We start from the raw sequence: 20,747 nt of genomic DNA, 5'->3' as shown, positions 1-20,747 counted from the left end.
ATTGTTATTATTATTATCATGCCATTTTTTTCAAAAGTGATAAGTAATTGCAAAGTGCATACTTAAAGCAATTTGCCCTAAAATATTCTTCATTGCAGGCGAACATCTGGCCTCCACTCTCATGATTGGCTGGCAAATGCAACTGGATGTAACACTTGAAAATGTCTTGGCATGTTGTGAAATAGTTTGTGTGATGACGAGGGCGTCTGGCATGTGCAAACAGGCATTGATGGGCAATTATGGGGCTGTTGCGCGTGTGAGAAATGATGTTTATGTGTGCGTATGTGCGGTGTGTGTGTGCTGGGAGCTTTTACTTCCCACCATTAGCTCCAAATTCTTTTTTTGAGCAGGCGGCTGATTCTTCCCTCGTTTACTATTTAGGCATCCTCCCGCTTATGGAGCACCGTTGTTTTATTGCTTGCTTTGTCCCTTCTGCTTGCTTGTTTCCCCCTTTGCTGAAGTAGTAATGTCCTTTTCTTTGCCCGAAGTTCATAATAGCGTTGTCGGGTCCAGTGAGAATGAGTTTGAGCCTTTGGACGTTTTGGTTTATCTCGACACGTGAGTCTTTTTGAACCGCATTGCTCACCCCCCATCTGCGAAGGAGTGGCCCTCATCTGCAACATCCGCCCGGCGGCGGGCAGTGGAAGATGCAATGGGGTTGTTAAAAGTGTTGTTAAGAGAGCGGCTGGCAGCTGTTCCCGACAGGTTGGGGATGGAAGGGCAGATGGTGTTTGATTAGCGAGCAGACTGCTGATGGGGTGAGAGGAGAAAGGGAGGATGGCTGTGCGGTGGAAGGATGCAGGGACGACGGGGGAGGATGGAGAAAGATGCACGGGGAGATAAGAGCGAGGATGAAGGAAGGGATGAGTGGAGACGGACGAAGGATGCAGGAAGGGACCCAGAGAGCACGGGGGACGGCAGCAGAAGGATGCGGGGAGGATATGGAAAGATGCAGGGTACTGATGAATAGGAAAGGGTTGGGAGGGGTGCGCTGTGGTTCGGGAGTTTAAACAGCTGTTAGGAACAACAATTGGTGCACCTGGGTGTCATCTTTGAAGATCGAAGCAAATAAACCTGCAGTGCTGGCTGATTGCATTATGTTCATTGTTCAATAAGCCAGCGGAACTTTTGCTGGACTTGGACTGACTAGCTTTTGGGGTCGTGTTTTGGCTGGACGAGATGGATGCCAACCGCTCACCTCCAAATTCAATACAAGACCACTTCTATTGGCCCGTGCTGGCTCACAACCCTGAATTCATTCAATCCCAGACACTTTCCGAAAGCCGGCCCACCAAAAGAAAGATTAGACGCTCATCTTTCATCAGGAAAAAAGTTGGTTTCTACCTTTGTACCTTAGTAATCAGCAGTAGAACATAACATGCACTTCTGCCAGCACCTTTTTTGTCGCCTTAAAACTGCACCAAATGTGCTCTCTTCTATTGTAGAGTTGCATGTTTGGGTTGAAAAAAAACATATAAATACATCTTTGGTAGTAAATGAGTTAATGAGAAGTGCCAACACACATTTTCCACTCAATTTAGTCAAATATTTTCTATTGGATGAAAAGACACTCAACATTTCAATGGCAGTGTCTTCTTCTATGACAGTGAATTTCAAATAGCAAGACAGGGCGTTGTCGCCACCTTTAGGAGTGTTAGAGTGTTACTCAATTTTTGATTGTCTTCCTCCCATTCCTTATTTTCACATTTTGAGCTGACAGTGCTTTTGCTTCGGCAAAGACCAGTAACCAACTAAAAAACCCACCTTGGGCTTCCACCTGTTGAATTACTGGTGTGGAGGATGGCACTTGAATATAATTCTATAGTGTGGGGTGGGTGGAGGCACGTGGGGTGGTGGCACTTGAGCCTATGATGCCGTATATTATGGCAGGGCATGGTGTGCTGTGGTGTCATCAGAGGAGATGAAGTAAATGTTCTCACGAAGGAGCACCGTGGAGGTGTGCGGACCGGCGGGGAAAATATGGACATCAGCGCTGGAGAGGATGGGTATCAAGGGCAGACAGGCCGTGCGTTTGCTCATGTGTGTTTGTGTGTATGCGCGCCCCTGCGTCTTTGTACTGGCTAATCTAGGCGTCAGCAGCTTTTTGAGGCTTTTGTGCTGACAATAATCACACAGCGCTTCTCTTTTCATTCATCAGCAACAACAAGGAGGGATCACATGTCCTGATGGAGAATAGAGCCAGAGGCAGTTAAAGTGGACATCACGTTGCCTGGTTACCGTTTGGCTTGTCGGTTCACGCCACAAAATACAACATACTCCACTTTTTGACAGTTTTTTTGTCAAAGAATAATTTATTTCATCTTGCACTGTGTTGGACGGTCAAATCTTTAGCAAGCTTGAAGAGTCATTACCAACAGAATAACATTAAGACCAATACTTATGTATTTGTTATAATAAATAAACAATATCAGAGTGATCGACGTTGTTATCACATCTATACAAGCTACAAATCGTCACAGATGGCCGGACCGTCTCAGTGTTTTGGCCCTCTCCAATTCCAATAGTAAAAACTGTGATGTGATTTGAAATTTGCCAAAAGACACTAGATGAGGGGAGTGTTAAAAGTCTAGTTGGAGGATGCCCTGATGAAGTCCGGGACCAGCAGGAACAGGAATGATTGTTGTGGTGAATGAATCATCTTTGATTCCGATAAGTATCTATGTGGAGAAAAACCTCAATGCCCACGGGTCTCTTGATTGTAGAATCCTGTGTCATGTCTCTTATTTTTTAATGTTCACGTGGGTAAAGACAAATAAATGAAGGTGCAAACACAAAGAAAACAAACAGTTTAGAAGCAAGCACATATTCCATCTATTATCAGATAAAGCCCGTAGACGCTGGGGGTGGGGGTGCCCAAGTGCAACCCAGTGGGGGGGGTAGGCTGAATGGAACACAGCAAGTCTTGCCACACTGAAATGAACAGAGATCTTGTGGGAATGCTACGTAGCTTTGCTAACTAGGAAGTGTGTGTCAGCGTGCATGTGAGGATAGAAAGCAAAAATACAGAAACATCAGTTTTTTTTAACTCCTCATAAATGTCCATGACACTTCAAAACATCCACAATAAAAAGATCTTTATATATTATCTTCTTTATTTCTAGTCGGCTCCATCCACTGTCTGCAAAAGGATGAAGAACATGCGTGGAAAAGGTGGCCGAGGAAGAGGAGCATCTGTAAGTTCAACTCTTATTTGTTTCTGGGGACCCCCAAACTAATATTGTACTTCTTGGTCCAGAACAAACTTTTAGAAGAGTTTGGTTCTGGGGGAGCAGGCCAGGTATTCCCGTCTTGTCCTTGTCAGTCGTGCAGGAGTTCCTGGAGGCAGTTTGGGGACTTGAAGGTGTCAGGGACTTCACTGTCGAGTTTGCAGATGACCTTGTAGATTGCCTTTTTCCACGACGGGTCGGCATCTTTGCCGGCCACGATGGCGTTGAAGAACTCGCGGAGAGTCACCTGAGCCACCTCCAGAAATCGATCAGGCACCTGGAAGACATCAAAAAATGTGTTGTTGAGGGTGCCCTGAAGACGTAATCTGTCGGAAAATGTTCTTTCCAGATTCGAACACACTTCCTGTTGACCTTTATGTTCGCTATACACCCTTGTGCATGTTTGACAGAACGTCTGGTTTTAAAGAAAAGTCAAAGGGCCACAAGACATATCGGTCCTCACGCTTTCTCCGGAAAATGTTCATAATTTGTCCATCTTTCCTGGGGTCCTCCTCCTTTGTCCAGCTTCTTCTTGTTTTCTTTTGGGAAACTCCCGTATTTTTCTCAGCGTTCTCCCTTTTTCTCGTTTTTTCTTGTTGAAATTTTGATTGTAACCTTCTTTCCCAGTGTTCCCGTATTTTTCATCTATTGGTGAACTTCCATGAAATAGAAATGAATCCAGATCGTTGACCCCTATGTCCCTGGGTCATTTCTAATGTTCACAGGTAGTCCTTCCCATGATACCTTGCCCTCGCACTGTGTACTGTATGCGGCACATTTTTATTTTTTACTAACAATACCTCTTCACCCGGGGGCAAGAACATACAAAGACACTAAACAACGTGACAGCCCCCCCGTTCTCCATATTTTTATGTTGCATGGTTGCAAACACACACACACACACACACACACATGCTGACTCCTTCAGACAAGGTGCATGCGCCTACACACTCCAGCAAACTGTGCAACCCTGTCACACGTGGCAGGACGTGGCAAGGTTAGACGCCACCGGAACGGATATATATTGTGCACATACACACACACACACACACACACACACACCTACACTAAATGATTCCCCAGACCCTCATACACTAAATCCAGACTCTCTCTCTTTTTAGCAGGCCCCTGGAGGCCCCAGTTGTTTCAATGAGACCCTCTGTCACTGTCTTGCCACACACACATACACACACACACGGAGAAACACATGCACACAAATGAAATGATTGCTTAGACAGTAACTACACTTGAGCTAGGACCAAAATAAAACCACAAGATAGTGCCGAACTGGACTCAGGCTGCATCCTGTAGCTCCTACGCCAGCAAAGCATCATTGGTAGTGTAGTTAACGACAGGTTTCCCCGTGTTGCGATTGTCAGCCGACATGTATTTGTATTTGCGGCGCTTCATGCTCCCATGCTCCACCTTCATCATCACCCAACAATGCCGCCGTTTGTTGTCGTCATCATCTCTCGCTGATGGAAAACTGTATCAAACGAGCGATGCGCTTTACTGAACAGCTCCTGACCTTGAGGGCCACTTTGCTACATGTCATTATTGTACTATCACCGTGTGTTTGTGCCGCCATTCCTGCCAACAGCCACACATCTGCTTCCTTTTTCCTCTTCTTCACCGTCCATGATATCTGGCCTGGCTTTCGTCACTCAGGCTTGAAGCCAGAGATTCACGCGCACACACACGCTCTGTCCCCCTAGCCTCCTGTTAATCAGAGGAAGGTGAACTTGGTGACATGTCCGTATTCGTATTTGCTTAAGACATGCTTCACAAGTTACATCACATTTGCACAATTCAGCATGAGCAGACAATGTGGAGGTTTTTTAATCGTAACCCTTGTCCATTATTGAGAATTAATTCACAGTAATTGGGGGCGGGGGGTGTATAAGTTGTACAACCATCCATCCATATTCTACTGCTTATCCTCACAAGGGTCGCGGGGAGCCTATCCTAGTTGTCTTCAGGGGAGAGGCGGGGTACACCGTGGACTGGTCGCCAGCCAATCACAGGGCACATATAGACAAACAACCATTGCCAGCCACATTCATACCTATGGACAATTTGGAGTTGCCAATTTAGTTTTTTTTTTTATTTTTGGCAAAGCAACAAGCCACGTGTGCATGACGTGCAGCTCACTGGCTGATAAAAGGCTTGTAAACGTCACACCACTTTGTGCACAAGTGTGTGGGAAAGCTGCCATGTTTTACTCAACGAGCTTGTTCTGCCGCCCGTGCGGTTCGCAGTCATCTAAAATGTGCAACAATATCCTTCAGTCTACCTTGAATAGTTCGCAATTAAGTCATTAAGAAACTTCCACATGATTAGAAAAATGCACGACTAGGTAGTGTCACGGGACACATCCTTGCGTCTTAACCCCCCCCTCCCCATGAAAATCCTTTTCATGATTTAGGGTTTGTTTTGCATTATTTTAATGGTTAAGAAAATACTGATTGCTGACGTTTCTCCCTGATCCTAGTCACCGCAACCACGGTGTCAAAGTTTGTCTTTGCTCTAAGAGGAAGGGGGCTGCATTCTGAGATTGGCCGAGTGTGTGTCACTGTAAGGGACAATAGCCCGGGTCATCTGACCGAGAGGCTGCAGACCACTCGTATCACATGACAGCGGCTCAAGGCCACGTCTTTGTTAGCAGGCCTATTGTCAGAGCTGAGGAGGCAGCTGCGGAGGGGAATCACTGTGCGCATGACACACACACACACACAGGAAGGCCCCTCACGGCTCAGTGACAAAGACGATGCCTTCTCCTTCTTCGTCCCAACTGGAAGACTGTCTCACATGCAGGCACATGCATTCTCTAAGCACATAGCTATATTTACAGTGACAGAAACTGGCAGGTGGCTTTGTCTGCAGTGCGGTCTGCTCTCTGTCCGCCGTCACTGGCACTGAGGCTCATTCTCCATGAAACTTTGCTTCATTAGCACCTCATTTGCATCCATGAATAATTGTGCAGATTGCACAACAATGGTTGTCGTTATTAACTGATGAAGTAAATAACAAACCAGGCAGCTTGTTTGCACTGAGCAACAGTATTTCTTTAGGGCAGGCGCCATTGGTAGAGAACATCCAAACGGGCCGCTGGGATTGCAGCAGGCCCTCTTTGAATGGGAACGAAGAGGAAGCAAGTGAATGGATGAATCGGACAAGAGGAAAGATAACAAAAGGCCGTAAAGTAACAGCCAAAGACCTGAGAAGTTGAGCCTTTCATGCAGCGCATTGCTTATGAAACCAAATAGTCCTGAAATGTGAGCCACAGTGCGCCCCCCTAGATTTGTGTGTGCGTGTCTCATTCAAAGTCAAAGGGCAGATTTTGTCAGCAGCCACGCCCACCCTGTTTCTGTTTATGTGTCCTTCAGCAAAAACAGGAGATGGAAAAACCGATAGTGGAATTTTTGAAACGCCCTGGTTTTTGAAGGAAATGATAACCAAGACATATTTGTGGCAATCGTACGGCCTAACAAGCTAGTGGAGTTCACCAACAAGCATCCACATGTTGGTGAGGAAGAGTGCATCTTTTATACTTGGGCTAAAATTCAAACAGGTCCAGATACGGAACATTTCTTCAAGACTGATGAGGTCTTGAAGCGCTGCTCCTCCACACTGAGAGGAGCCAGGCTCGGAGGGTTGGTCAGGAAGCCGCCCTGGGGAGGCCTTGAGAAAGACCCAGGACACTTTGGAGAGACTATGTCTCTCAACTGGCCTGGGAACGTCTGAGGCTCCACCAGGAGGAGCTGAAGGAAGTAACCGGAAGAGGGAAGTCTGGGTTTCCCGACATCGGGAGGAAATGGATGGATTATGTGCCTGTGTGGCTTATTTGTTCATGGAATGCAGAAAGAGCAATAACAAATGTGTATTTGTCCCCTTCCTTCTTCCTCTCAAGTACTGCACCTCATTCAAGTGCGCTGCATATTCCTGAGTGTTTCTTTATTTAGGACGGCTGCAAAAAAAGCAGTCATTCTGCAAGTGCCAGAACTTTGACAAAGAAGGTGAGAAGCACTTGCTCGACAGAAGGTAGCATTTCTTACAAAAGGACTGCTTAAAGCCATATGTGTTCATTTGGGGTTTTCTGCGTGTAAAACTGTAATTATTCTTCATAAAATGTGTCTATTTTAAAAAAAAATCAGAAATCTCTAATTTCTTATGGGAACATTGATTGAGTTTTCATGCGTTTCTGCGTTTAGAACGGCTCAGGGTCAAGAATTCGAGGTTCCACGGCACTTTAGTTTGTAGAAATATTCCACTCCAAATGATGTAAAGGTAGAAGTTTACTTTGTGAAAAGCCACCTCTTTAGGTGAATACATTTGCTCGTTGTGCAAATAATGGACATTTTAAATTCACAAAAGACTCGGCAAGTTAAGGATGTCATGCCCAGTGCTGCTGGCAGACTTAAAGGCAACTCAGTCTGTTCCCAAAAGAAAGTAAAAAAAACAGGAAATATTTCTCTCCCTCTTGGCAGCAACTAGAAGCTGACACCTTCCCCCGAGTGTCCTGGCAAAGAAAATCCCTCTGTGTCTTTTTGTTTTTTGAAGATGAGACTATTCCCCATTTCCTTTCCCTTTCTCCCACCTCCCATCCTCATGCCTCCCTCATTAGCCAGCGGGCCGAGATGTAATTAGGACAAAATATTTCTAGAGAGGGGGGGCATGCAGAAGGATAGTGAGGCGTTCAAGAGTTTAAAAAAGGAACATGGCTGGAGAAAAGGTAATTAATGGAGATGCAATAATTGCGCCAACACTCGACAGAATAAACTATCCGTCCTCAGCAAGTATCTATTTGAAATGCTGGCTGTGCTCATGGACTAATGACACTAATGACACTGAAGTTGCTGACAAAAAATACCAGGAGAAGAAGAAGAAGCAGAAAGTGGACAGGTGAGCAGGGAGACCAGGAGGACGAGCGAGCGGTAAAGATGGACGAGGTTGATAACAGAGAGGATGAGGAGGACAGAGTCAGAAGGACAAGGGGGATGAGGGAAGTGGGGTGTGGGGGGGGGGGGGGTGCCTGACGAGGGACAAATCAAGGTGGAAGCGTGATGCTAAATTTGGCTAAAAGGAGAAGACTCCTCTGCACGACGGAGACTTGCTGAATCGGCTGCGGTTCCGGTTTCACGCCTCCGAGCTTGACAAAGAGAAAGAGTCCCTGGAAAGAAAGCAATGTCCCCTCAGGGCGGACAAAGAAAGGAGGCAGGTGAAGGTAAACGCAGACGGGAAAGGTGGAAAATGACGGGAAGGAATTGGGACACAAACGTCCTCATCAGCGTCTTTTTCTGAGTTCTTATGGAACATTTGCCGTTTGTAAACATCTCCGCCCCAAAAGTGCTCTTAGATGCTCCAGTGTGGAGAAATAATAAACCCCTCCTAAGCAAAAATGGTGCATGTGTGCTAATGGACATCTAAATGCTGCTGATGTTGTGTCAGAGTTTACAGGCCCTCCGGTCCCCTTAGACCAATATTGGGAGACGAGAAGTGAGGGGGAGAATGTGACTTCTGCAAATCGCTTTGACAAGGACACCTATGCCTTGAGCGGCGTCCTCTTTCGCCTCGTTGAACACACACACAAACACACACACACAAACATTGCAACGTCCGCACCTCAGCAGAATGGTGAGGTGACTGTTGCGTCGTGAACAGCTGACGGTGGAGGGCGTTTGCTGAAACCAATTTGTGTGCCAACCAAAAACCAACCCAACAACTACCTTTGACGCCAAATAGATTTTAGCACCTCCGATTGGGTATCATTTGAAATCGTGACTTTCTTGTTTGGAGGAAACCGCAACCTCGACATCAAACATGTTGAATTAAAACACTTAAAAATCTAGTTCTAGCTCTGTTTTTCTTTAGGGAGTTTAAAAAAAAACACTTTTCTTGACTATACAGTCCATTCGGTTTTTGATGAAAACGTTGCCTCGGTTCTGATGCATTGTTTTAGTTTGTGTATAATGTTGCATGTTACAAACTGCAGACCTTCCAACCATGAAGACATTTTACGGGTACATTGCAAAACCAGTTTAAAATGTTTCTTCTAATGCATATTAATTTTTTCCAGAAAGATTAAAAAAAAAAGATTTTGCCTCTGTCCTCGAACAGAGCAGTGCAGGCGTGCCAGAGGTGTCGAAATTGTATGAGTACACACCGAAACTAATGAAATGCAACAAAAAGAAGAGCGAAAAAGACGGGTTGTTTTGTAGAAGCCGTTTTTTTTTAAACTTATGCATGGTAAGTGTAGTCTTTATTTTCTGTTATTTGTATTTCAACTTCCGTCCTTTCTATAATTAATAACACAAACCGAGGCCCCGCTTTAGCAAACCTTTTTGTCAGAAACCCCGAGAGCTGTGTGTCTCGGAGGTCTTGCCTACCTCAAAGTCATTGGCTTTGTTGTAGTGCATGTTGAGCGCCCGGAAAAGTTCTGCATCGCGGCCCACCGTCAGCTCCTCGGCAGCAGTCACGCCCTCGTTGATGGCCTGCCGGGCAAACTTCTCCATCTGGATATAGTAGAACTCTCGGAAGTTGCTGAACCACTTGATCAGCTGGGAGGTGATGCAGCGGTTAAACTGCGAAAGTGGGAATGAGAGGTTGGAAAGGTCAAGTCAAGCCATTCTCAGAGGGACAGGATGCGGCAACATGCCGGCATCTGCTAATAGGTGAGCGTATTGTGCAAAAAATAAATTGTTTGTTTGTGTGTTTTCCTACGTATGAAAGAAAACCCCACCGCTAGCCCAGTGAAAGTGTGTGTTTGTGTGTGTGCGGTGAGGCAGAAAAACAGCTTTGACACAGAGATTAAGCTCTGTATTGTTAGAAGACATCATCGCGCAGGCCTGGATTAAGGGGTTTCGTAAGGGGTGGGGGTCTGGGGAATTGTGAGGGGCATGGGGGAGGTGGTTGGTAGCGTAGGGGGTGTTGTAGCAAATGATGGCGGAAGTGAAAGGTGCACAGTGAGCGTAAATAATCATCTCTGCTGATGGTTTAGTAAGTTTAGCCACTTCTAGAGTATTTTAATTTTTTATTTTATGTTTTAATATTACAAAGACGGGAAGCCAGTAGAGTGTTTTTTTACGGGAGCGCCCTCCCACATGTCGACATTTAGTATGTTCCCTCCTTGGTCCAACACAGTCAGATCTTCCTGATCTCCTGACTGTGAGGCCAATATGCTCACCAGTAGGCCCCTGTGGGCCCAGTAAATATGAATGCACATTTAGAAAATAGATTACAGTTGCAGGAGTAGCCTTAGTATGAAAAGAGTGCAACTTAAGAGTCCGGAAACCAGGTCACAGACCAGGCCACATTTTGCTGAGTTAAACCCAGGTGCGATCATGGCTGAGTAGACGTACACGTTGACTATCAAACTCTATGTTGCATTATGTTTATTATATGATGTATTCCATCCAATGTACATTTTTTCTGCAGTTCCACAATTAGCCACAGCGCATCTGTCTGAAGTCATCCAATATCACAACCACACGCTAGCTTCAATACACACCTGCCCCCATCCCCACTATCTTATCAGTGCCCGGCATGTGGGACAACGGCAAACTGCTGAGCGTGAGGTCTGCCACTTTGCGTTTACGAGTAAAACAGGGAAAAGGGGCAGCGTCATGTCAGTTGATGCTCCGCACCTTCGATCCTTCCCTCATCCTGCCCCCTCAGGCTGTGTCAGAAGGCCAAACATCCTTTTAAGAATGGCGTTCAGCGCAGCTTGGCACATTTTCGGGAGGACAGTTTGAATTTGCATCATCAGCATGAACGGTGGGACAGTGAAGGAGTCTCTGGAGATTTTGTGCAGAGGCAGGCGACACCATTAGTGTGTTTGTGCAGCGTTGCACAAAACCTTTACACAGTAATCCCTCGTTTATCACAGTTTAATTGGATCCAGACCCGACCGTGATAAGTGAATTTCCACAAAAGTAGGATTCCTTATCTATAAATAGATTATTTTCGTAGATGAAGCATAGAAAACCCATTTCCGACCTTAGTACAGTTTTTAACATTAGTAGATCCGTCGAGACATTAAATATAATCACCATATTACTCAATATGACTTAAGAGTGTTGAACCACGATACGGCGATGGTGTATTTCTATATTTTTGATAGAGTGAAGCAGTGTTGTTATTGTTGCTGTAGCCCTGGGGGTCTTAGCGTTCTCTGCGCGTTTGATTAAATTGTCAACTCAAGTGTTTAAATGCTGGATAATGACTGGTGTGCCGTGGTGCTGGAGCTGCTGCTGGTTCACATCTTGATTCCTCCAAATTGGCCGTGTAACTCCATTTATCACGCTAAGAGGCAGGCGGGCCGCTAATTGATTCCCAATGAGACGATGTCAGACAGGCACTCAAAGAAAGAAGTCCAGAGTAATGTTACAGCGAGGATGCACGCTCGTCTGTAGAAATCCTCCTTTGGCAGGAAGAGACGAGAGGAAGGAGCGTCAAATTAATCCACACCCCCTCTGGTCTTAACGAGGCCTTAATTGCTCTCACTGACTCTCTCAAGACATGACGGCGATCGTCACGCTCGCATGTGAGTGTTTGGCCAGAAGACGAGTGCTATTAGCATCCTGTCCGTGCGTGCGTGTGTGTGTGTCAGTGTGTACATGTGTTACTTAAAGAGTCATCAGCTCCAACCCACTTCCCACAACAAGCTCCGCCACCATTCCACACAAGAGGCTCATCTTTAAGAACTGCTTTCCCAGAGATGAGTCCATTCAAGTCCAATTAGCGAGCCATTCAGGGCCCTAATTCCCTTACAGTGAATCTTCCGGATCCTCCACACACATGCTACGAATTGTTCCACGGGAGGGACGGCAACCAAGGCGGGGAGAGGGCTCATCCCGAGAACGAAAGAGAGAGCGAGACACTGACCCGGATTTTGAAAATATGATAATAATGAGGGCAATGAATGCAATGGGACAATGAGACCACACACACGCACACACACACACACACTCCAGTAAAAGGACAGCCTGGCTCATCACAAATAGGATTAGCTGTGGTTCGTTTTTATATTAAACGGAATAATACCCCGCCATAGATAAATATGACAGATTAACAAGGATTAACTGTCAATTAAATACAAATTCGACAATACGTCATCATTTACATAATAAATGGAGGAGTGGACACTCTTCTTAAAATATATAATTTTATGTAGCCCTTGGCAACGGATGCGGTGACAGTGTCCATCTGTCTAGCCCCGCTTTCTGAAGCCACGGCATGAAGCGATTTACGTTACGACATTACACGTTAACTCATTAGTGGGAATGTGTTCATTTTTAAATGAAAAGCTAAAGTCGTCTGAACATACGTATAGTATATAATCAGCCATGATTGAAAGTAAGCTGATTAGGAGAAGTGATGTGTGACAGCGTTGTCTAAAACACCTGACACATCTATGAGGATACGGTAAGAGGCATTACCTCTGCTTAACACACCCACACAGGTATTGATAAAACATCTTGGTCTGAATGATTTCTGCTTTTGGATGATTCGTTTTACGACAACATTTAGTCCACTGTCTTACTTATCGTACAGTTTTGTGCCGGGGTGCCTGGAATGGATTACTTGGATTCAAATTATTATTTATGGGCAAAATTGCTCAGGTTTTTGTACATTTTGGTGCCAAATGTACGACACCCAGGTACCAGTGTATCATCGTGAATAGTTTGTACAGTTGTAGCTAATGTTGATGAGTATATTTGATCAGTTGTCAGTGGTTTTGTGTTTCATGTGTGTGTTTATAGTTAATGGTCTGTCGATCTCAGTTGCACACACATGAGCAGCAGGTGAGCTTAGCAACCTTGTGTTTGCCTAGCAACCCACGGTCCTGGCGACCCTTGTTACCATGGCAGCCACTGAGGATGTGGCGCTGCATCGAGGAAGTGGTAACGGCAGATAGGAGCTACGGGGCAGCTGGTGTGCGTGTGTGTGTGTGCGCGCGTGCGAGTGTGTGTGTGCGCACTCATTTGAATGCGGCGTCCCGGATCCAACCGTATGCTCCTTTTGCAACAAATCACATTGCAGCCTGTAAACCCAAAACAATCAGCACCTTTGTTTTAAAGCTGTTGTCATTTGTTGTCATGTCCCCCTTAGTCCCCCCCACCACTCCCCCACAGTCCCTGTCATTTTCTCAGGACGCCCATCCCCCAGTTAATAAACAAGTTGTTTTCATTGTGTGATGGGCACGTTCGGATTGATCTGCAGTTTAAACTATGAGCCACTTCTCACTTCACACCAGTGTGTGTGTGTGTGTGTGTGTGTGTGTGTGCTCTGTGTGTGCTTTGAGTCGAAGTGGGGTCAGCATGGCGATCACACACCCACCACTGCCCACTGCAAGCTGATTAAGGCCAGAAACTCTAATTATGCTCCAAAGATGTGACAGACTGGTGCACCCATCTGCGACACACATCCGTTCACGCACATGCACACACAGTCCAAACACAAACACACACAAGCAAGAACATGCATGATGGGATTATTCAGCATCATCTACCCACACACCTGAGATACTCTTTATCTAATCCTGCATCCTTTCTATTCTAATTGTTTTTTCAGAAGACACGCTTACATGCCCGGAAAGGTTCGAGCGCTCACCTTGACGTCGGAGAAGAACATCTTGAGCATGTTGGAGGATGGATAGCGAGTGTAGAAGAACATCAACTTGGCCTTCTTCAGGTGGTTGGGAGACAAACCCTCTTGGATCTGGAAGGAAACCGTTAAGGTACCAACAGGCAGCGGTTCACTGGGTGGGCAAATAGTTCACAAGATTATCATTATTGTAAATTTTGGCGCCATGATTTGCTTGTCAGTAGGTTCACTGAAAAAGAGGAGAGCTCAATTACAGGTGGAAAGTATACCACAATTAACTCCTGGGTCACTCCCATTGTACACAGAACACATGAAGGATGTAGTCACAAAAAGATGAAATACATCTTAGATGGCCTCCTGTTCTCCCAGATGTTCGTGTAACAGTGCATGGAATCCATGACCCTTCTAGCATCCATTAGCATAGCTTTATCCTGAATGATGGTAGCAACAGTCAAGCACTTCGGACCATAGGAGCGAACAAAATTGGTAAACGTTTCTCATTTCTCTGTATATTTTAATTATGTTGATTTTCACTTCCTTCCTGGCTTTCCTTTTCTTTGGCGCACTGCCGCTTGGGAGACATAAAGAAGCACACACTGCATTAGGTTTTTCATTAATTTATGGGAGTGCATCCGTAACCACGAAATGTCATACCACAGAACACCATAGACCAGGGAACACCTATCATCATTTAGTTGTATTTTTTTAACAATGTCAACAATATCCCGTGCAATTCAATTCAAATGTTCTACAAAAGTACTTTGTCTTTTTGTTTTTGGAGGTACGAAGATCACATACCGTATTTGTTTCTGGCTATCTTATCTGCTCTGTTGTGTCGAAACCAGTAAAATAATTGTCCAAAATTAGTTTGCTGTGAGATGGTCCGTGTGTGTGTATTTGTACATGCATGTGTGAAACAACAGCTGTGCCCCACCACTCTGCCATTTCGCCACCACATTAACGGCCCTGTAATCTATCAGTGAAGATGAGGCAATCAATGGAGCCCCCCGCAAGGTCAATTAGCGTATACACACACACACACACACACAGAAACCCCAGGGGCCAAATATGACTACAAAGAGGAGCTAGAAGAAAGTGTACAATGGCGAAAAAAGGGAAACGTTTGCCACTTTAGTCCGCCACTTTCCTTCCAATGATAGCTCTCATCACATACAGGAGCTGTTATTGCACAACCGCGCTTTAGAAGCCGTTGCTTCAATTTGGTCAGCTTTTCGAGGGTTCATCACAAACAATTTGTGAAACCGGAGGTGAGTCCCGTTCCGTCATTGGTTCAGTGGCACATTCGCCGGTTAACAAGAAGCGACACCATGACCTGATTAACATTCATGCCAACCTGTCACACTCAGGGTTTGGGGGGGGGCGGAGGATAATACATTGTGTTCTGTCTCGTGATGTTTGCTGAAACTCATGCATGTAAACACAACGCAACTAATAGTGAGATGAAGTGTCATGGTGAAGTGGTATGTGGGTTTGTGCATTACAGTATGTGTGTGTGTGTGTAAACGGTGAATCAACAAAGCAACTGGTGATGCTGCTTCTTCCTCGTCGTCTTTGTCATTTTTTCATCTATTTTGATGCGGATGTGTTTGTGTTTTGCGAAGGACTCCCTGCATCAGCTGTAACCTGACCTTGCAGCCGGGTGTGTGTGTTCATGTGTTTGTGCGCGGAGGTTAACTTCGAAGTAAATGGGGGAGGGCAAATTCATAAATGAATGGAGTACATCTGCTCAGCTCCGCACAAAAGATTAGTGATACACCGGCCTGAGTGTGCTGATGCATGTTTGTGTGCGTATTTGTGTGAGCATGTCACGCAAACTGCTTGATCAGTTCAAGCTGGAGCTCATGAGCCTTGTCAAGGTTTTGCTTTGTGTTGATTTGTACCCGTACTTTCTCCTTTGTTGCTAGGACAGTCACCAATTAGTGGATTGTGTCTTGTCTTTTAATAATAATTAACAGCATTTTAATGAGATTATTTCATTGTAATTTGAGTGATAACATTATTATTTTTTTTGTTTCATGCTGTTCGCTGCTGCTTAGTGCACAAATATACGGTAGTCCTGCATTGGATGGCTTTTACGATTCTTAATAAATAATGGTGAAAAAAATATGAATAATGAAGTGGTCACGGCATTCTTCTGTTTTTCTGTAGCGTAGAAAAGGTTTGGACACCCCCGCTATTGGAGGTCTTGCTTTATGCATGCCCATTTCGGGTCAGTGGCATTTTTAAAAACACTGATGTGTCGTTTCAAAGATGTTTTTTTTTCTTTTCTAGTGAAATGAAAAAGCATTTTGGGATGAAACAAAACAGCAGGATCAATAGGCTTGTCTAATATTGCTTTTTTTTTTAATTAAAGCAACATCTTTGCTTTGAAGTAACACTGAGATCAAATCATTGCGACTGCAAGGAATTCCTGTTTGTCAGGTTCAAAGTCTTATTTTTACCCTCACTTTGTTCTTCAAACCGTGTGAGCTCGTGCCTGTGTGCATGCGTGTGCGGGTGAGCGTGTACGTGGGAAGCCTTCTCCATATGAAAGGTTAGGAATGAAAAGATAAACAGCTACCTGCAAACACCTGTCCACACGCACGCTCCCGCAAAGGGCGACCGTGCACATGTAAGGGGCCAGTGTGCATTCAGCTGCCGAGCAACTGAGTGCAAAGGCCAACAAATGAAAGTAGGTAGGCGGGACTTGAGAAGGAAGACTGCTCGCTAAGCGTCCTTCGAAAACTGACATCAATAAAGCCAAGCATCTTTTCCTTCGTTTGAAACATGATTAGCTTTGAGCTGCTGCGTACAAGGTGTTGCGACCCTCCCACCCTCGCACTTGCATGCATGAAGACGTGAAATATGATTTGCTTTGAGCGTTTGAGAGTCTGTGTGACCGCCGAGTGCACGAGTGAGAGTGAAATACCCCCGGACTTAAAAGAACTTGAGAGAGCAGCGCCTGACCTGTTTAATCTTCCCCCCTCTTGCAAGACCTGGCGCGCCTCGTTTCATCTCTCCCTCTCAGTACGGAAACAAGAGGGAACCAATTAATGAGGACTAATTGATATTAAAGACTTTGTGCCAGCAGTGCTAGCAGCTGCTACCCAAACACACACAGCCTGACACGCACATGCAGAAGCAGTCAGGAGCGAAGGATACGGTGCTGCTGGAGTAAGGTGAGGTGTCGGCCATGTCTACCAGGTCACCACACTCGGACTTGATGAGAGCCAGTGACAAACTTTCAGGCCCATGTTGGCTCGGGGAACTCTGCCTGTGATGGTGGTGACCAAGGTGCCCTCCTCCAAGGGTAGCCATTTTGGTTCTCAGGCTTAGAGTTTCTCGGGTCATGTCCATGGAATCTGGCGAGGAGCGAATGTGGTGGTGGTCCTTGGGCCCCGCAGCGTACCCGACTCCCCCGTGCGACCCTAGAGGGCTATGAAAGGGGTAGCCCATGAGCGGGAGAGGAAAGGGATGGCGAAAAGACGGAGGGCTGAAGCCAAGAGTGGCTGTGAGGGGGGAAGGGTGGAGAGAGGGGTGGTGAGGTGGAGGAGGAGGTAGAGATGGATTGCCATTCTCTTCGCAGCCGCTGCTGCCACCACTCTTGCGCACCACCAGCGGCAACGCCTCCGTTTGATCGTTGGGTGTTGGCACGCCGCTTAATCTGCCGCTCATACCGTTGAATGAATCCAGCGGGCTCGGAGCGATGATGTCTCCGAAGCAGTGAAGCCTCTGATTGGAGGAGTGGTAGTTAGAGGTGGGGCTGCCATCTCCGTTAAGACTTAGGGCCAGGGTGCCACCGCCAAAACGGGAATCCGGGGTCAGGGGGGGTAGAGGGCCAAAGAGCGGAGGACCTGAAGAGGATGAGTTGGAAGAAGAGGAAGGGGCGGCCGGGGTGCTACTGTGGCAGCCGTGATGGTGGCTGATGGCCTGCTTGGGTGATGAGAAACCCTTGACCACAGTGTCAACGACCTGCGAGACGGCACAGTTGAGCTCTTGCTTCAGTGTCTCCGCTAACTGTCTCCCCCCTCGCCTCTTCAATATCCTCCCCCCATTCCTCTCCTCATCCTCCTCCCCTGGCCTCCCCTCCACATCGTCCTCCATCTCTCCATCCATCAAGGCCTGTTGTCTCAGCAGGGCTCTGGCCCTGTCCAGGAACAGGCCCGGGTCCAGCTCTGACAGGTCATCATGGCGGCGGCGCCCTCTCTCTCTGTGCCTCTCTTCTAGGCCATCAGAGCGGATACTGTCCTCAGACAAGTTACCATCCTCATCCCTCTCACCACCTCTGTCCACTTCACCACCCTCGTGGTTCTCCTCCTCTTCGTCCGTCTCAGAGTCATAGATCTGGTAGAACTTCTCCTGGAGTTGGCGCAGTTGTTTCTGAATAAGGAAGAACGGAGTGTCCACAACGGTGTATTGTAAGCCTTCAGGTTGAATGTTCATGATTGCTCAATGACCTACCTGCATGTCTTCCAGCTGCAGTTTCAGCTGCCGCCTCTCCTCCTGTCGCTGCTCCTGCCTGGAACACACCAGCTGGGGGAAGCTTTGTTGCTGTTGAGGCAGGCGCTGCTTCCTTTTGTTCTCCCGGTACACCTCGCCGGCGCTAACCCCACCGGCACGTGAACCTGGAGAGCTGAGAAGGGAAGCGGTGCAGTCACTTCGGCTGTGGCCATGGCTGTTGCCTCTGTGTTCGTTACTGCCACCGTTTCTGCAGCTCTCATTGTCGAGGTTGCTTTCTTTGCTGTGGTCGCCGGTGCTGGGCTGGACCAGCGGCGAGTGACTCATACCACGGATTATATTTTCCACCCGCGCTCGCTTCGCCCGAAGGTGCTCGTCTGACAACCTGTCCAAGTCGAACGAGGAGATGGAGAGCGGCTGAGCTGAAGCATGGGAGCTGAGGTTGGAAGTAGGTAGCGGCCGTCCGAAAGAGGGTGGAGGAGGTCCTGGCGAGAGACAGTTAGACGGGCTGTCCCGGTCCTGGGAGGACGAGTTGCTGCAGCCGTCCTCAGCCTGAATCTCTGAGCCACCGCTGGACAGAGCTCCACTGCCCTGAAAAACATAATGATGAGAAATAAATGATGGATGCGTGTGTATTTACTGAACAAAAAACAATGACATCACAAATAAGAACCTGAAAGCCGGAGTCACTCCCGCCGTTCTTCCCCATGTTGCTCTTTAGAAGCTGCGAGATGATAGTCGCCCCCGGGAAAGGCATCATAGCGTCCTCGTACGAGTTGGCCCTTTTTAGTAACTTCCTAAGAACGTTGGATTTCTCCCCATCGCTGTTGCTGCCACCCTTGGCACGACCGACCAGCGAGCAATCCCCGTCCCGGTCAGGACTGTGCGACGGGTTCATGCTGTCAAGCAGGATCCCGGTGATGCTACCCACGGTCCTTTTCACCCCGATGTCCACACGTCTACGTTTGGTCTGTTTGGTTAGGAGCACGGCGCTGTCATGATCCGGCATCACGCAGGGCAGCTAGACTGACATGACCGAGGGGTCCTATCAGGGGCGCTGCAACTACACAAACACACAATTAAAAAGTCATTTAGCTTCTTTTTTAAATGCTTTAAATGTGTGTAGACAATTTTACCTAATTTGAGTCAAAATGTTTTCAAAGTCCATAAAAATCAATTGTGAAATGATGCATGAAAATAACGGTAATATGAGTAAGGACACATCCGAGAAGGACTCAAGCGCCAACCAGCTCAATCATGCATACAAATCGACGGCTTTGCCAGCGGTTGGTGACAAAGCAAACACTGTTCTCCCGTCCAGCACAAGTGACAAACTTTCCAAGCAGTTTGCCTTGAAGTCAAAAGTGTTTTTATGGACGTGTGTGTTCCACTGACCGACTCATGTACGCTTAGTATGGGCTTGGCAGGATCACTCACACACACACAGACACACGCACAGCAAAAGACTGTCACATCTCTTTTTCATGGCTTATTCTACAGATGTAAAAATATATATTTTCCCATTTCAGCCCAAAATCTCTTGTGTTCGTATTTATACAATAAAAAAAATTATCCACATTTTAGTCAAGTGAAGATGTTAAAAGAGGGTCATTTTCCAAAAAAAAAAAAAAATCAAGAGTGACACAAGGTTCTGCTAATAATGTGAATAATTTCCCAAGTTAAGCCAGTGAAAGCAGCCTGACAATTCTCAACAAATCAACTTTGTTTTTATGCCTCTGAGCACAAAAATCTCACTTCCTGAATTTGCTGCTAAAAACTTGACAAGAGCGCATGGATTCACTTCAAGCGTGCCGCAAACTTCAGCCTTGACTCTTAAGTCGCTGACGCACACGCAACGTGCCAGGAGAAACAGTTTGGGACGTTTTCCAAAAATGAAAACGGGGAAGTTGAAGTCGGCCACGCCGAATAGAAACCACACACGCACGGCCGCGTTTGTACTCACTTGTCTCCAGAAAGAAGAGAGAGCCGCGCGGGATCCGTGCAGGTCGGTGACGGTGATTGACTGCGGCGACAAGACTGCGCTCCGTCTCCGGCGTGCCAGCGTGCGGGCTGGACGAGGGAGCGCGTGTGTGCTTGAGATAGATTGCCTCCTCGGATGATGACGAGGGTTGGGGGGCGCAGAGTGCGCGTACCGGCCAGTGCGCCACTTTGCACTCACACTGGAAAGACTCCCGAGCAAATAGCACGCCAAGACGCGCGTGGAAGTAACGCTTAAGACGCCGCGTCACGTGAGGTAACGCCCCCACCTGACCAATAAGGACGAAGAACCGGGACAGCCGGCTTTTATTTAAGAGAGGAGCCCGGAGGGAAGCCGCTTCAAAGCGTTGAGGAAGAGGATGAGGGTAAAGCAGACAACAAAATCATTAGGAGGACGCCAATCGGATCATTCCAAAATTTTATGAAGCAATTAATTTCATTTACTGTATCCTATTTACC

At 46.7% G+C, this 20,747-nt stretch overlaps 1 protein-coding gene across 1 annotated transcript; it reads right to left on the bottom strand.

Moving 5' to 3' along the window:
• Positions 1-2,211: 2,211 nt before the first annotated feature.
• On the bottom strand, positions 2,212-20,512 carry prox1a (prospero homeobox 1a). The gene is made up of 7 exons (XM_058052684.1): positions 20,254-20,512; positions 18,964-19,353; positions 18,294-18,881; positions 16,995-18,212; positions 13,839-13,946; positions 9,614-9,808; positions 2,212-3,504 (listed from the first exon to the last, which is right to left on the bottom strand). The coding sequence occupies exons 2-7, from the start codon at positions 19,297-19,299 to the stop codon at positions 3,319-3,321; spliced, it is 2,631 nt and encodes an 876-aa protein (XP_057908667.1). The 5' UTR covers positions 19,300-19,353; positions 20,254-20,512; the 3' UTR covers positions 2,212-3,318.
• Positions 20,513-20,747: the final 235 nt, after the last annotated feature.

The sequence above is a fragment of the Doryrhamphus excisus genome, chromosome 16 (genome assembly GCF_030265055.1).
Source record: "Doryrhamphus excisus isolate RoL2022-K1 chromosome 16, RoL_Dexc_1.0, whole genome shotgun sequence".
Classification (NCBI taxonomy): Eukaryota; Metazoa; Chordata; class Actinopteri; order Syngnathiformes; family Syngnathidae; genus Doryrhamphus; species Doryrhamphus excisus.
The sequence above is the reverse complement of the archived record's forward strand: the minus strand, read 5'-3'. Positions and strand labels throughout refer to the sequence as shown.

Coding starts and splice junctions, on each gene's coding strand:
- prox1a (XM_058052684.1), bottom strand. CDS start 19,299: ATGCCGGATCATGACAGCGCCGTGCTCCTAACCAAACAGACCAAACGT. Junction 18,882..18,963: donor GGAGTGACTCCGGCTTTCAG/GTTCTTATTTGT, acceptor TATGTTTTTCAG/GGCAGTGGAGCTCTGTCCAG. Junction 13,947..16,994: donor CACCTTACTCCAGCAGCACC/GTATCCTTCGCT, acceptor GTTTCCTTCCAG/ATCCAAGAGGGTTTGTCTCC.